Source organism: Oncorhynchus nerka, linkage group LG22, assembly GCF_034236695.1.
Source record: "Oncorhynchus nerka isolate Pitt River linkage group LG22, Oner_Uvic_2.0, whole genome shotgun sequence".
Lineage (NCBI taxonomy): Eukaryota > Metazoa > Chordata > Actinopteri > Salmoniformes > Salmonidae > Oncorhynchus > Oncorhynchus nerka.
Window position 1 is genome coordinate 76,856,158 of NC_088417.1, and position 16,738 is coordinate 76,872,895.

At 54.0% G+C, this 16,738-nt stretch overlaps 2 protein-coding genes and 1 long non-coding RNA gene across 7 annotated transcripts in view; 2 read left to right on the forward strand and 1 right to left on the reverse strand.

The window, feature by feature from the left end:
• LOC115105764 (neurofibromin-like) overlaps positions 1 to 16,738 on the reverse strand; it is a 195,687-nt gene that overhangs the window by 55,330 nt on the left and 123,619 nt on the right. The gene's annotated exons all lie outside the window — the stretch shown is intronic.
• tfr2 (transferrin receptor 2) overlaps positions 17 to 16,738 on the forward strand; it is an 85,070-nt gene continuing 68,348 nt past the window's right edge. Inside the window, exon 1 of one of the 3 annotated variants that reach the window (XM_065007416.1) lies at positions 17 to 852. In XM_065007416.1, coding sequence (XP_064863488.1) covers positions 789 to 852 — 64 coding nt within the window. In that variant the 5' untranslated portion in view covers positions 17 to 788. The other 2 variants (XM_065007417.1, XM_065007418.1) reach the window with 2 other exon arrangements.
• On the forward strand, positions 14,859 to 15,405 carry LOC135563823 (uncharacterized). Its single transcript, XR_010460567.1, has 2 exons — positions 14,859 to 15,105; positions 15,306 to 15,405. It is a non-coding gene; the product is annotated as an uncharacterized LOC135563823 (long non-coding RNA).

Below are 16,738 nucleotides of genomic sequence, written 5' to 3' on the forward strand. Positions count from 1 at the left end.
AGAGGAAGCAGGGAGAGAGGTTCTACACAGGGAGAGGAAGAATTGAAGCAAGCAGGGAGAGAGGTTCTACACAGGGAGAGGAAGAATTGAAGCAAGCAGGGAGAGGAAGCAGGGAGAGAGGTTCTACACAGAGAGAGGAAGCAGGGAGAGAGGTTCTACACAGGGAGAGGAAGCAGGGAGAGAGGTTCTACACAGGGAGAGGAAGCAAGCTGGGAGAGGAAGCAGGGAGAGAGGTTCTACACAGAGAGAGGGAGCAATAAAGCAAGCAGGGAGAGAGGTTCTACACAGAGAGAGGAAGCAGGGAGAGAGGTTAGTGCTACAGTGATTCGCAATTCGGGGGTCGGGGACCCGTAAAATTTAAATGGGGTTCCTTAAGAAAGTCTAATCTTATCAAACACAATAACTTATTTCTCTTCCACTCTACTGTCAATGTCCTGTCTGGTGGAGGTCACTCTGTCATCACCTCTATACTCTACTGTCAATGTCCTGTCTGGTGGAGGTCACTCTGTCATAACCTCTATACTCTACTGTCAATGTCCTGTCTGGTGGAGGTCACTCTGTCATCACCTCTATACTCTACTGTCAATGTCCTGTCTGGTGGAGGTCACTCTGTCGTCACCTCTATACTCTTTACTGACATCTAAACACAGCGCTCTCTCTCTGCAGAACACATGAGTTTTAACCACGCCTCTAAACAGGGAGGTTGTGTCTCATCACCAATCAACTGCCAGGACTGCAGATATGGGAGGGGCTGTAGTTTGGAGAGAGGGTGAGGAGGGGACGCAGGTATGACTGGCTTTGGTGACAGTTGGAAGAGAGATTGGACTTTACACGCTGAGAGAAGACGAGAAGGTGAGAAGACGAGGAGAGAGAGAGAGAGGTAGAGGGATTGAGAGGTAGAGAAAGAGAGAGATGTGTAGAGAGAGAGGTAGAGGGATTGAGAGAGGGAGTTAGAGAAGTAGAGAGAGAGCGAGGTAGAGAGAGGGGTAGAGGGATTGAGAGGTATAGAGAGAGCGAGGTAGAGAGAGAGAGGTGGAGAGAGGGAGGTAGAGGGATTGAGAGGTAGAGAGAGAGAGAGAGATGTGTAGAGAGAGAGGTAGAGGGATTGAGAGAGGGAGTTAGAGAAGTAGAAAGAGAGAGGGAGGTGGAGAGAGGGAGGTGGAGAGAGGGAGGTAGAGGAATTGAGAGAGGGAGTTAGAGAAGTAGAAGAGAGAGAGAGAGCAATAGAGAGAGCGAGGTGGAGAGGGGGAGGTAGAGGGATTGAGAAGTAGAGAGAGAGAGAGAGAGAGAGATGTGTAGAGATAGAGGTAGAGGAATTGAGAGAGGGAGTTAGAGAAGTAGAGAGAGAGAGCGAGGTAGAGCTAACAACCAGGGGTGAGTACCCCTCTTCTACACATGATGTGTGTGTGTGTGTGTAACTGTAAACAAAGTGTGTGTGTGTGTGTGTGTGTTGCGTGTCTACATTGGTGTCTGATCAGGGTTCAGCCGAATGTTGCATATCACAGCTAGCCTGGCCCTGATTGGCTGATTGTACTTGCTGTCTGCAGGCCTCTGATGTTGTCATACTTTTAGTGTCTCTCCGATATAGTAGTAGTTATAGTAACAGTAGTTATAGTAACAGTAGTTTGTAGTAATAGTAGTAGTTATAGTAACAGTAGTTATAGTAACAGTAGTATAGTAGTAGTAGTTATAGTAACAGTAGTATAGTAGTAGTAGTTATAGTAACAGTAGTTATAGTAACAGTAGTTATAGTAACAGTAGTTATAGTAGTAGTAGTTATAGTAACAGTAGTTATAGTAACAGTAGTTCGTAGTATAGTAGTAGTTATAGTAACAGTAGTTATAGTAACAGTAGTATAGTAGTAGTAGTTATAGTAACAGTAGTTATAGTAACAGTAGTTCGTAGTAGTAGTTATAGTAACAGTAGTTATAGTAACAGTAGTATAGTAACAGTAGTTATAGTAACAGTAGTATAGTAGTAGTAGTTATAGTAACAGTAGGTATAGTAACAGTAGTTCGTAGTATAGTTGTAGTTATAGTAACAGTAGTATAGTAGTAGGTATCGTAACAGTAGTTATAGTAACAGTAGTTAGTAGAATAGTAGTAGTTATAGTAACATTAGTATAGTAGTAGTTATAGTAACAGTATTATAGTAGTAGTTATAGTAATAGTAGTATAGTAGTAGTTATAGTAACAGTAGTTAGTAGCATAGTACTAGTTATAGTAACAGTAGTTATAGTAACAGTAGTTAGTAGTATAATAGTAGTTATAGGAACAGTAGTTATAGTAACAGTAGTTAGTAGTATAGTAGTAGTTATAGTAACAGTAGCTATAGTAACAGTTGTTAGTAGTAGTTATAGTAACAGTAGTTAGGAGTATAGTGGTAGTTAGTATCATAGTAGTAGTTATAGTAACAGTAGTAGTTAGTAGTATAGTGGTAGTTATAGTAACAGTAGTAGTTAGTAGCATAGTAATAGTTATAGTAACAGTAGTAGTTAGTAGCATAGTTATAGTAACAGTAGTAGTTAGTAGCATAGTAATAGTTATAGTAACAGTAGTAGTTAGTAGCATAGTAATAGTTATAGTAACAGTAGTAGTAGCAGCAGTAGTAGTAGTATTTGAGTAGTAGTTTTATAACTATTAGTAGTAGTAGCAGTGATAGTGGTGGTAGTAGTAGTAGCAGTGATAGTGGTGGTAGTAGTAGTAGCAGTGATAGTGTGACAGCGGCAGCAGCAGCGTTGGCGATTGGCGGCGGCAGCAGTTGTTGTTGCTATGATTAAGTGGCGCAGCAGCAGCAGCGCGACAGCGGCGGCGCGTTGCCGGGCGACAGCGCGTTGAAGTACAGCTATTGCTGACAGCGGCGTTGCTGCTGCTGACATGGCGCCGTTGCAGCAGTATTGCGCGCATTGCGGCAAGGTTGTTGAGCACTGCTGACAGCGGCTATGGCGCGTTGCCGACAGCGCGCGCGAAGAAGCGTTGCCACAGCGGCAGCAGCGTTGTCGCTGAGCCATGACGGCAGCAGCAGCGTTAGCGACAGTGCGCGCGCGCATAAACAAGCGATTGCTGCTGGTGCAAGCGCGCGGACAGCTGCTGTTGGTTACGCCAAGGCGCCAGCGGTTGCTGACAGCGGCGCAGCAGCAGCAAGGCGACAGCGGCGGCAGCAGCAGGTTACGACAGCGGCAGCGGCAGCAAGCGTTGCCGACAGCGGCGGCAGCAGCGTTGCCACGACAGCGCGTTATTGCCGACAGCGGCGGCAGTGGTTGCCGCCGATAGCGGCAGCAGCAGCGTTATGACAGTGGCAGCAGCGACAGCAAGCGATAGTGGCGGCAGAAAGCAGCTACTATGATGCGCGGCAGCGTTGCTGATTGTGCGCAGCGGCAGGCGGTTGCCGATGCGCGTTGTTGCTGTCGCCGATGGTGCGGCAGCGCGTTACGACAGCGGCGGCAGCAGCAGCAAGGTTTGATGGTGCTGGTACTGCAGCAGCCGTTGATAGCGGCGGCGCAGCAGTTGTTGTTGACAGCGCTGGCAGCAGCTAAGCGATTAGCGGCGGCGTTGTTGTTGCTGAAGCGATTGTGCGGCAGCAGGCGCTATTGCCACAGCGGCGGCAGCAGCAGCAGCTGCTGACATGCGGTATAGCAGCAGCCAGCGACAGCGGCAGGCGCTGTTGCTGATAGCGGTGCGGTTGTTGTTATGACAGCGGCGCGTTGCTGCTGTTGGCGCCGACAGCAGCGGCAGCAGCAGCAGTTAGCGACAGCGGCGGCAGCAGCTAAGCGTCATAGTGGCAGCAGCAGCGGCTAAGCGACAGCGGCGGGCAGTTAAGTTGTTGCTGACAGCGGCAGCAGCATGCCACACAGCGGCGGCAGCAGCGTTACGACAGCAGCGCGGTGTTGTTGCTGCCGCTTGACAGCAAGGGCAGCAGCGCTGCCAGCGACAGCGGCGCAGCGCATGCTGTTGCCGATGGCGGTGCTGCTGCTGTTTGCCGACAGCGGCAGCGCGTTGCTACGACAGCGGCGTTGTTGCTGTTGCCGCTGACAGCGGCAGCGCAGCGTTGCCGACAGCGGCAGCAGCATCGTTGCCGGATAAGCGCGCGCGCGGTGTTGCTGACAGCGATACAGCGGTTACGACAGCAAGTGCGCGCGTTGACAGCGGCAGCGTTGCTGGCGACAGCGGCAGCTGCTGTTGCCGCTGACAGCGGCGGCAGCAGCAGCGATTAAGCGGCAGCAGTTGTTACGATTGGGCGGCAGCAGCAGCAGCCGCCGATGGCGGCGGCAGGCAGCAGTTGGCGAGATTAAGTGTGCAGCAGCAGTATTGCCGACAGCGGCGCAGCAGCGTTGCTGTTGCTGATAGCGCGGCAAGGTTGCTGGGCGCCAGCGACAAAGGCGCAGCAGCAGTTGCCGACAGCGCAGCAGGTTGTTGCCGATGCTGGCAGCAGCAGCGTTGTTGCTGATTAAAGCGGCGTTGCTGCTGACAGCGGCGGCAGGCAGCAGCCATGATGCAGCGGCAGAAAGGTTGAAGCGACAGCGGCAGCAGCAGCGGTTGCTGACAGTATAGCAGCAGCGTCGCTGACAGTGGCGGCAGCAGCAGTTGTTGCTGGCAGCGGCGGTAGCAGCGTTGCTGCTGACAGGCAGCAGCAGTTGCTGCTGACAGCGGTGCAGCAGCAGCGTTGCTGACAGGCGTGTTGCTGCTGACAGCGGTGGCAGCAGCAGCAGTTGGCTGCCGGATAGCGGTGGCGCAGCAGCAGCAGCATGACAGCGGCAAGGTTGTTGCTGCCGCGACAGTGGCGCGCAGCGGTTGTTGCCGCTGATTGGCGGCGGCAGCAGCAGTGTTGCCGATATGCTATGCAAAGAATACGATGAGCGGCGGCGCAGCAGCGGTTGCTGACAGCGGCGGCGGCAGCAGCAGCGTTTGACAGCAAGGTTGCTGATAGCGGCAAGGTTACGACAGCGGCGGCAGCAGCTGCTGCTGACAGCGGCAATGTTGCTGGCGATATGGCAGCAGCAGCAGCAGCGACGGGCATGCGGCAAATGCGTTGCTGACAGCGGCAAGTGTTAAGCGTTACGACAGCGACGCGCGGTTGCTGGTTGCTATTGAAAGTGACTTACAGCAGCAGGCTGCTGACAGCGGCGGCAGCAGCAGCAGCAAAGGCGACAGCGGCAGTCGTAGCGCTGATATGGCGGCAGCAGTTGGAGTTGTTGCTGACAGCGGCGGCAGCAGCAGCAAGGATCGCGGCAGGCGGTTATTGATAGCGGCGGCAGCAGCAGCAGTGACAGCGGCGGCAGCGGTTGTTAGCGATTGCGGCGGCAGCAGCTGACAGTGGCATGTTGCTAAGCGATACTGTTGTTGTCGCGCTGCTGATGGCGGCAGCAGCAGTTGTTGCTGCTGATAAAGTAAGTGCGTTGTTATTGTTGCCGACGGCGGCGCAGCAGCTGCGACAGCGGCAGTACCAGTCGCGCTGCTGACAGCGGCAGCAGCGCTGCTGGCGATTGAAGCTGGCGAGCAGCTGAGCGATATGCGCGCAGCAGCAGGTTGCTACAGCGGCGCGGCAGCGTTATTGCTGATAGCGGCGGCAGAAAAGGTTGCTGATAGCGGCGGCGGTATATCGTAGTTGCTTTGACAGCGGCGTATTGGTGCAGGTTCGCGATATACAGCAGCAGGTTGACAGCGGCTAGCAGCAGCAGCAGCGATTACAGCAGCAGCGACAGCGTGGGCGGCAGCAGTTGTTGTTGCTGACAGCGGCGGCGGCTGTCGACAGTGGCAGCAGTAGCAGGTTAAGCGACAGCGGCGGCAGCAGCAGCAGCCATGATATGGCAGCAGTTGCTGACAGTGCAGCAGCAGCAGCTGCTGACAGGCAGAAAGCAGCTGGGCGATAGCGATTACAGCAGGTGAGCAAGGCGATAGCGGTGCAGCAGCAGGTTAAGGATATGCAGGCAGCAGCAAAGGTTGCTGACAGTGGCGGCAGCAGCAGGTTGCTGATATGGCGGCAGTAGCAGTTGCTGGGCCAGACAGTGGCAAATAGCAGCAGTTAATCAGTGATAGCGGTGGCAGTGCAGCGGTTGCTGACAGCGACGGCAGCAGGCAGCGACAGCGGCGGTGCGGCGTACAAGCGACAGCGGCAGCAGCAGTCGTTGCTGATATGGCAAGAAGCAGCTGTTGCTGACAGCGGCAGAGCGTTAGCGATAGCAAGTGGTATCGCGTTAGCGATAGCGGCAGCAGAGCAGCGCTGACAGCGGCGGCAATGTTGCTGACAGTGGCAAGAGCGCGCTGGCGATAGCGGCGGCAGCAGGTGTTGCTGATGGCGGGGTGTTGTTGTTGCTGCTTGACAGTGGTGGCGTGTTGTTGCTGCTGCCGACAGCAGCAGCAGTCATGTTGCTGACAGCAGAGCAGCAGCATGTTATGATTAGCGGCAGTAGCAGTATATGATAAAGTGGCAACAGCAGCAGCAGCGCTTTATTGCGGCGGCAGCAGCAAAGGCGATTATGGCGGCAGAAATGTGTTGCTGACAGTGGTGGAGCAGCAGTATATGATAGCGGCAGTGGCAGCTAAGTGATTATGGCAGCAGCGTTAAAAGGTTGCTGACAGCAGCAGCGGCGCTGCTGACAGCGGCGGCAAGGCAGCCAGCGATACTGCGCAGTAGCAGGTTGCTGACAGCGGCAGCAAGGTTAGCGACAGCGGCGGCAGCAGCAGGCGGCGATAAAGGGTAGCAGCAGCGTCGACGGCGGCAGCAGCAGCATTGCTGATAGCAGGCAGTGCAGCTGCTGACAGCGACGGCAGCAGCGTTGTTACGATAGCGGTGGCAGCAGCAGCAGCGATAGCGGCGGCAGAAGTGCTGCGATGCGGCAGCAGCAGAAGGCTGACAGGCGGCAGCAGCAGCAGCTTAAGCGATAGCGGCAGCAGCAAAGCGCAATCAGCGATAGTGCAGAAAGCAGTTGTTGTTGACAGCGACGGCAGCAGCGGCATGATTGCGCGGCAGCAGCGTGCGTTACCAGTGCAGGCAGTCGCGTTGTTTATTATGGCGGCGCAGATGCTGACAGCGGCGGCAGAGCGTTGCTGACAGCGCGGTGCAGTCGCGGTTGCTGATTGCGGCAGCAGCAGCGTTGCTGACAGCGGCGGCAGCTGCAAGGCGCGATTAAGGCGTTGTTGCTGCTGCTTACCAGGCGGCGGCAGGCGGTTGCTGACAGCGGCGGCAGCGTTATTGCTGATAAAGTAAGTGGGCAGTGCAGCTTGCTGCTGACAGGCGGCATTCGCAGCAAGCGATTGCTGCGCGCAGCAGCAGCAGCTGCTGATTAGCGGCGGCGGTATGATAGTGCTTGCAGCTACGATGCGGCGGCGGTTGCTGACAGCGGCGGCAGCAGCAACAAAGGCGGTGCAGCAGCGATTGGTGCGGCAGTGGCGGCAGCAGCAGTTGATTAGCGGTGGCAGCAGTTGTTGCTGACAGCGGTGGCAGCAGTCGGTGTTACGACAGCGGCGGCAGCAGCCGTATAAGCGATAGCAGTAGCAGTATTGCAGCGCCGACAGCGGCGGCAAACTTGGCAGCGACAGCGGCGGCAAATGCGTTGCTGACAGCGGCGGCAGCAGCAGCTATATGACAGCGGCGCAGCAGCAGCAGCAAGCGACAGCGGCAGCAGCAGCAGCGTTGCTGACAGCGACGGCAGAAAGCAGGCGGCGATGGCGGCGGCAGCAGCGGTGCCAAGATGCGGTATAGTAGCAGCAGCTAGCGACAGCGGCGGCAGCAGCAGCAGCGTTGATTGTGCGGCAGGCAGTAGCAGCAGTTGTTGACAGCAGCAGCAGCAGCATGATAGCGGCAGTGGCAGCACAGTGATGGTGCGGACGGCCAGCAGCGCTGCGACAGTGCAGTGGAAAAAGCAAGTGACAGCAGGCAGTAGTTGCACAGCGATTGCAGGTGGCAGTGCAGTTATGATAAAGTGGCGGCAGAAAAGGCGATAGCAGGCAGTAGCCGCGTTAAGCGATATGCAGCAGCAGCTATGACAGCGATCAGCAGCAGCATATGATAGTGCAGTAGCAGGCGCGATTGTGGCGGTGCAGCTGTGGTTGCTTGAGCAGTGGCGGCAGCAGCAGTTATGATAGCAGCAGCAGCAGCGTTGCTGACAGGTAGCAGCAGCAGCTAAGATAGCGTATGGCAGCAGCAGTGTTGCTGATATGGCAGCAGCAGTCGTTATTGGTTACGGCGGTAGCAGTAGCATATATGCCAGATGCGATGCTGTTATAGCGGTGCAGTAGCATGACAGTGGTATAGCAGCAGTGAGCTGTGGTGCAGTAGCAGCAGTAAGGATAGTGCAGGTGGTGCAGTGATAGCGGCGGTAGCAGCAGCGACAGTGGCGGCAGCAGCAGTTGCTGACAGTGGCGGCAGCTTCGTAGCAGCGATAGTGCAGGCAGGTCGTTGCTGATAGTAGTGGTAGTAGTCAGTGTTGCTGATAGCGGCGGCAGTCATGTTGCTGACAGTGGCGGTAGTAGCAGAACTAAGTGATAGCATGCAGTAGCCGTTGTTGCTGATATGGCGGTAAAGAAAGAAAGAGCGCGATGGCGGCGGCGTTAGCAGCAGTGATAGCGGTGGCGAAGAGCAGCGGCGGCGATAAAGTGGCAGCAGCAGTCGTTGCTGATAGCGTGGCGCAGTCAAGGCGATTAGCGGCGGCAGTGTTGTTGCTTGCTGACAGTGGCAGAAAGAGCTGTTAAGTGATAGTGGTGAGAGCAGCAGGATAGGCGGCGGCAGCAGCAGTGACAGCAGGCAGAAAGAAGGTTATGATTAAGGCGGCAGCTGCGTTGCTGGGATGAAGGTAAGTAGTCAAAGGCGATTAGTGCAGGCATTGTTATGATGCGGCGGCGGCAGCAGCAGGTTAAGCGACGTGGTGGCAGCAGAAAGCAGTTACGCTGACAGGCGCAGGCAGCAGCAGGTTGCTGAGAAAGGATGGCAGTGCAGCAGCTGGCGATAGCGGCAGCAGCAGCAGTGTTGGCGACAGGCGTGTGCGCTAAGCGACAGCGGCAGCAGCAGCAGCTGCTGATATGGCAGCAGCAGCGTTATTGCTGATTAGCGCAGAGCGGCAGGTTAAGCGATACACGCAGTGGCAAAAGCGATAGCGGTTGTTGAAAATGTTGAATGCTGCAGTATTGTTAAGGATAGCGGCGGCAGCGTTGCTGATTGGCGGTGTTGGTATGCATGTTGACAGCGGCAGAAACAGCGCGATAGTGGCAGCAGAAAGGTTGCTGATGCGACGGCAAAGCAGCAGCGTTAAGCGATGGTGCGGCAAGCAGCAGGTTACGATGAGCGGCAGTCGTTATGACAGCGGCGGCAGCAGCAGTTAATACAGCAGGCAGCAGCAAGGTTACGACAGCGGCGCAGCAGCTTGTTGGTAAAGGCGATGCGCGGCAGTAGCAGCATATGATATGGCAGAAATTGCAGTTAAGCGATATGGCGCAGCAGCAGCAGGCGATAGCGATAAGAAAGATAAAGTGGTGCAGCAGGCATGATTAGCAAGTAAGAAAGGTTGCTGAGCGGCGGCGCAGTGAAGAAGGCGATTAGCGGCGGCGGCAGCAGCGATAGCAGGCAGCAGCAGCGATATGGTGGCAGCAGGTTGGCGACAGTGGCGGCAGTAGCCGTGTTGCTGATTGTGCGGTGGCAGCATCGTTGCTGACAGCAGTCGCGTTGCTGATAGCGGTGAAATGCAGTGCAGCGATATGGTGCAGCAGCAGCAGGCGATAAAGTGGCGGTAGCCATGTTAAGTGATTAGCGGTGCAGCAGTTGTTGTTGCTGATATGGTGGTAGCAGCAGTTGTTGCTGATAGTGGCATGGTAGCAGCAGTTAAGGATAGCGGCAGCAGTAGCCGCGTTGCTGACAGCGGCGGCAATGTTGCTGATAGCGGCAGCAGCAGCAGCAGTTGACGATACAGCGGCAGCAGTCATGTTGCTGATTGCGGCGGCAGCAGCAGGATGCGGCGGCAGCAGCAGCGATTGAAGTTTGGCGGCAGCAGCAGCGATGATAGCATTGCAGTCGATAGCGGTGGTGATAGTGGTGGCCGCAGCAGCGATAGTGCGGCAGCAGCAGCAGCGTCATAGACGATAGCAGCAGCAGCCTGTTAAGCGACAGCGGCAGCCATAGCGTATGACAGCGGCGGCAGGTGCAGCAGCGCGATAGCGGCAGCAGTGTGTTGCTGACAGCGGCGGCAGCAGCAGCAGCAGCTGCAGATAGCGGCAGCAGTCGCGCTGATAGCGGCGGCAGCAGTACTCAGCCATGACAGCGGCGGCAGCTAGCCAGCGGACAGCGATAGCGGTGCAGCAGTTGTTGATGACAGTGGCAGCAGCAGCGTTGCTGACAGATGGCACGGCAGCAGCAGTGTTGCTGCGGCAGTGCAGGCAGCAGGGACAGCGACAGTGCAGCAGCGATATGCGGCAGCAGCAGCAGCATCAGCAGCAGTGGCAGCAGCAACAGCAATGGCAGCAGCCTTGTTACAGCCCCACAGCAGCAGCAGCAGCAGCAGGCAGCAGCCCAGCAGCAGTCTTTATTGCCATGGCAGCAGCAATTTGGCAGCCAGCAAAGTAGCCTTGTTGCTAGCCCTATACCAGCAGCACTAGCAGCAGCCCGCAGCAGCAACAGCAGCCAGCAGCAGCCTTTGCTGGGCAGTCTTGACAGCAGCAATGCAGCAGCCTCACAGCAGCCCACAGCAGCAGCCGGCAGCAGCAGCCAGCAGCAGCCTCAGCAGCAGCCCACAGCAGCACACCAGCAGCAGCAGTGGCGGCAGCAGCAACAGCAGCGGCAGCAGCCTCAGCTGCTAGCCTTATTGTGCAGCAGCTGCAGTAGCCTTAGCAGTAGTCTTATAGCAGCAGCACCAGCAGCAGCAGTGGCGGCAGCAGCAACAGCAGTGGCAGCAGCAGCTAGCCTAGCCCCAGTCTTAGCAGCCGCAGTAGCAGCAGTGGCAGAACAGTCATGAATGAGCAGCAGCTCCTAGCAGCAGCAGCAGCAGCAGCTTTGTGCAGCCAGCAGCGGCAGTGGCAGTCCCAGCAACAGCAGCGGCAGCAGTCTTCTAGCAGCAGCCCTAGCAGCAGCAGCCTGCAGCAGCCTGTTAACAGTGAACAGCAGCACGCAGCAGCAGCACCGGCAAAGCAGCAATATCAGCAGCAGCAGCAGCCTGACAGCAGCCCCACAGCTATGCATGCCGCAGCAAGCAGTGGCAGTAGCCTTGAGTCGTTGAGCCTCGACACAGTGCGGCAGCAGCAACCATGGCAGCCGGCAGCAGCTCCCAGCCACAGTCATTGCTGCTAAGCGGCAGCAGCAACGGCAGCCGCAAAGCAGCCTTGTGCTATAGCAGCCCATACAGCCAGGCGGCAGCAACGCGCAGCCGCAGCAGCCTCTAGTCGCCAGCCCTGCCACCAGGCCGCACTTTCAGCAGCAATGCCGCAGCAGCAACAGCAGGCCGGCAGCAGCCTTGCGCCAGCCAGCCCACATGCTAGTTGCCATGGCAGCGGCAGCCGGCAGCAGCCTTGAGCCAAGTACCTTGACAGCAGCAAATGCCAGCAGCAGAAAAATCGCGAGCAGTCTCCTGTAGCAGCAGCCCTACAGCAGCAGCATCTAGCAGCAGCAGCACCAGCAGCGGCAGTAGTCCTCAGCTGGTGCGAGCCCGACGGCAGCAGCCGCAGCAGTCTCGCTGCCAGCCCCACAGCAGCGGCACCAGCAGCAGCAGTGGCGGCAGCAGCAACAGCAGCCGGCAGCAGCCTTGATTGGCAGCCTTACAGCAGCAGCACCAGCAGCAGCGGCGGCAGCAGCAATAGCAGGCGGCAGCAGCCTTGTGCAGTAAGCAGTTCACAGCAGCAGCACCAGCAGCAGCAGCGGCGGCAGCAGGCAACTGGTACGCGCGTTGCCGCGACAGCAGTCAGCGTTGCCACCAGCAGCAACCATCGCGCAGCAGCAGCCTTGTTGGCAGCGGCGACAGTCGAGCAACAGCAGCAGCAACCGCTGGCAGCAGTAGCCTCAGCGGCAGTCCCGACAGCAGCAGCACCAGCAGCAGTGGTGGCAGCAGCAACAACGTTTTGCGCAGCAGCAGTCTTGCGCGTTAGCCCATAGCCAAGTATCAGCAGCAGTACAGCAGCATTTCATTGTTGCTAAGCACCGCAGCATACCGCAGCAGCAGTGACGCGCGCCACAGCGCAGCCGATTATGCGCAAGTTAGCAGCAGCAGCAGCAGCAGCGTTAGCAAGGCGCAGCGCAGCGTTGCTGCTGCTGGGCAGCAGCAGTGTCGCTACAGCAGCAGCAGCAGCAGCGGCGGCAGCAACGCGGTCAAGCAGCAGCAGCAGCAGCAGCCAGCGGCGTGTTGTTGCGCGTTAGCTGTTGCGCAGCTGCGCGCTGCGCAGCAACAGCAGCAGCCTTAGCAGCAGCGACGATGCCAGCAATGCAGCAGCAGCACACAGCAACAACGCCAGCAGCGGCCAGCAGCAGCAGCAACCGTGTTGCTGTTGCCGTTGTTGTTGTTGCCAGCAGAAGCAGCGCAGCAGCAGCAGCAGCATCGCGGTCGTTGTTGTTGTTACTCAGCAGCAATCAATCAGCGCCGTTGTTGTTGTTGTTGGTGCTGTTAAATCGCGTTGTTGCTGCCGTTAGCAGCAGCAGCAGCAGCAGCAGCAGCAGCAGCAGCGTTGTTAAGCGTTGTTGCGGTTGTTGTTACCGCATCGGCAGCAGCATACCAGCAGCAACGCCACAGCAGCAGGTTGTTGTTGTTAACCTGCAGCAGCTGTTGCCAGTTGTTGTTGTTGCGCAGTTGTTGCGCAGTTGCAGCAGCAGCAGCAGGCAGCAGCAGGTTACCAGCAGCGTCGTTGTTGTTACAGCAGCAATGCATCGTTGTTGCTTACCAGCGCACCATCCGTTGCCAGCAGCAGCAGCAGCAGCAACTGGCAGCGTTGTTGTTGCAGTGCGCAGCAGCAGCAGCAGCAGCAGCGTTGCAGCAGCGTTGTTGTTCGTACCAGCAGCAGTATCAGCAGCAACAATCAGCAGCAAAGCAGCAGCAGCAGCAGCAAACTGTTGTTGCTGCCAGCAGCAGCAGCGTTGTTACAGCAGCAGCAGCAAGGTTGTTGGTCAAGCACCAGCGTTGTTGTTGTTGCCGCTGCTACTCCAGTTGTTGCTGTTGCTGCTGCCAGCACCAGCAGCAGCAGCAGCAGTCGCTGTTTAAGCAGCAGCAGCGTTGTTGTCGTAGCACGTTATAGCCAACCAGCAGCAGCACGCATATCGTTGTTGTTATTGCGCATCGGCATGGCGGTTGCCACAGCAGCAGCAGCAGCCACAGCACCAGTTGTTGTTGCTGTTACAGCAGCAGCAGCCAATCATGCTGGCAGCACGGTATATATGTACTCAACCAGATGTTAAGCAGTTGTTATCGCGTTGTTAAGCAAGAGTTAACGCCAAGCACTGAGCGTTGCTGCTGTTGTTGTTAAGCAAACGTTGCCAAGGTTATCGCCGTTGATGAACAACCAGCGTTGTTGCTGTTGTCGCGTTGTTGTTCCAGCACCAGCGAGAACGTTGTTGCGCAGCTAAACGTTGTTGCCAGCAGTCGCGTTATTGCTGTTACAGTTCAACCGTTGCTGCTGCCAGCACCGCAGCAGCAGCGTTGCTGTTGTTCCGCCGTTGCTGCGCCGTCGCCATCGCGCAGCTGGTTACAAGGTTGTTCGCCGCTGTTGTTGCTGCCGCCACAGCTGCCGTCAGTTGTCGCTGCTGCTCGCTGTTGCTGGTTAGTTCCGCCAGCACCAGCAGCGTTGTTGCTGTTGCCGTTGTTAAGCAGCACCGTCGCCGCTGGCGTCACGATGTCGTTGTTACCAACCAGCAGCGTTGCTGAAACAGCGGTTGCTGTCGCCGCCACCACGGCAGCAGCAGCTGCTGTTGCTGTTGGTGCAGCCATACAACGCTGCCGTTGTTGTCGCGGTTGCTGCCAGCAGCTCAACCAGCAGCAGCAGCGTTGTCGTTAAGCGTTGCCGCAGCAGCGTTACAACAGCACGCCGCCAGCAGCACGGTGCATTGCTCCGTGTTCGCAGCGCCGCTGTTGTTGTCGCCAGCATCGTTGCTGCTGCTGTTGCCGCCGCCACCAGCGTTGCTCACAGCGTTGTTGCTGGTGCTGCCAAGCAGCAGCTGCCGCTGTTGCCGAAGTCACACCGTTGCTGCCACAGCAGCATAGCAGCATCAGGCGGTTGTTGTCAACCAGGTTGTTGCTGCTGTTGTTAACAACCATATTATTGTTACAACGGTAAGTTGCTGGTTGCCGTTGCAGCGTTAAGAACAGAATATTGGCGCACAACCAGCTACGCAGCAGCAGCGCGAGCCGTTGTCGCTGTTGTTGTTACAGCGTCCAGCTGCTGCTTGTTAAAGCAGCGTTGTTCGCTGCCATCAGCAGTTGCTGTTGTTGCCGCGCAGCATTAGAGCTGTTGCTGCGCAGCTGTTGTTGCTACCGCGTTGCTGTTGTTGTTGTTGCTGGCGAAACGTTGCCGCCGCGTTGTTGCTGCTGTTAAGCTGCGCAGCCTCATGTCGCCAGTTGTTAGCTGCTATGTTGCAGAAGGTAGTAGCAGCAGTAGTAGCAGTAGTAGTAGCAGTAGTTGTAGTAGCAGCAGTAGTAGTATTAGGAGCAGCGATATTGGTTGTTGAGTGTGTGTGTTTAAGTTGTTCGTGTTTGTCATACTTTTCTTCAAAATGGCCTCAGGTTGTGTGTGTGAGAGAGTGAATATGTTTGTAAGTAGATAATATGATGCGTATTTGGTAGTGTTGGTAGAAGGTCAGTGAGGCGTTTGATGTTTCGGGTCATTGCTCTGTGTGCTGTGGCTGTATACACAGTGACAGGATCAGATTCAACAGAACGTCTCCTGCCCGTCTGTCTGCCTGAATGAGGTATTACCTGAATGTATACTATCGACTGAGGTATTACCTGAATGTATACTATCGACTGAGGTATTACCTGAATGTATACTATCGACTGAGGTATTACCTGAATGTATACTATCGACTGAGGTATTACCTGAATGTATACTATCGACTGAGGTATTACCTGAATGTATACTATCGACTGAGGTATTACCTGAATGTATACTATCGACTGAGGTATTACCTGAATGTATACTATCGACTGAGGTATTACCTGAATGTATCGACTGAGGTATTACCTGAATGTATCGACTGAGGTATTACCTGAATGTATCGACTGAGGTATTACCTGAATGTATCGACTGAGGTATTACCTGAATGTATCGACTGAGGTATTACCTGAATGTATCGACTGAGGTATTACCTGAATGTATCGACTGAGGTATTACCTGAATGTATCGACTGAGGTATTACCTGAATGTATACTATCGACTGGACTCGTTTAACTGTTGTCAGGTCTATTGTCTCTAGGTATTAAACATTAAACTAATGCTGTGTTGTCAGGTCTATTGTCTCTAGGTATTAAACTAATGCTGTGTTGTCAGGTCTATTGTCTCTAGGTATTAAACTAATGCTGTGTTGTCAGGTCTATTGTCTCTAGGTATTAAACTAATGCTGTGTTGTCAGGTCTATTGTCTCTAGGTATTAAACATTAAACTAATGCCTTGTTGTCAGGTCTATTGTCTCTAGGTATTAAACTAATGCTGTGTTGTCAGGTCTATTGTCTCTAGGTATTAAACTAATGTTGTGTTGTCAGGTCTATTGTCTCTAGGTATTAAACTAATGCCTTGTTGTCAAGTCTATTGTCTCTAGGTATTAAATTAATTAGGTCTATTGTCTCTAACTAATGCTGTGTTGTCAGGTCTATTGTCTCTAGGTATTAAAATGCTAATACTGTGTTGTCAGGTCTATTGTCTCTAGGTATTAAACTAATGCTGTGTTGTCAGGTCTATTGTCTCTAGGTATTAAACTAATGCTGTGTTGTCAGGTCTATTGTCTCTAGGTATTAAACTAATGCTGTGTTGTCAGGTCTATTGTCTCTAGGTATTAAACTAATGCTGTGTTGTCAGGTCTATTGTCTCTAGGTATTAAACTAATGCTGTGTTGTCAGGTCTATTGTCTCTAGGTATTAAACTAATGCTGTGTTGTCAGGTCTATTGTCTCTAGGTATTAAACTAATGCTGTGTTGTCAGGTCTATTGTCTCTAGGTATTAAACTAATGCTGTTATTGTCTCTAGGTATTAAACTAATGCCTTGTTGTCAGGTCTATTGTCTCTAGGTATTAAACTAATGCTGTGTTGTCAGGTATTGTCTCTAGGTATTAAACTAATGCTGTGTTGTCAGGTCTATTGTCTCTAGGTATTAAACTAATGCTGTGTTGTCAGGTCTATTGTCTCTAGGTATTAAACTAATGCTGTGTTGTCAGGTCTATTGTCTCTAGGTATTAAACATTAAACTAATGCCTAATTGTCTCTTGTTGTTGTCAGGTCTATTGTCTCTAGGTATTAAACTAATGCCTGTGTTGTCAGGTCTATTGTCTCTAGGTATTAAACAATTAAACTAGGTATTAAACATTAAACTAATGCCGTGTTGTCAGGTCTATTGTCTCTAGGTATTAAACTAATGCTGTGTTGTCAGGTCTATTGTCTCTAGGTATTAAACTAATGCTGTGTTGTCAGGTCTATTGTCTCTAGGTATTAAACTAATGCCGTGTTGTCAGGTCTATTGTCTCTAGGTATTAAACTGTGTTGTCAGGTCTAATAAACTAATACTGTGTTGTCAGGTCTATTGTCTCTAGGTATTAAACTAAACTGCTAAATTGTCTCTAGGTATTAAACTA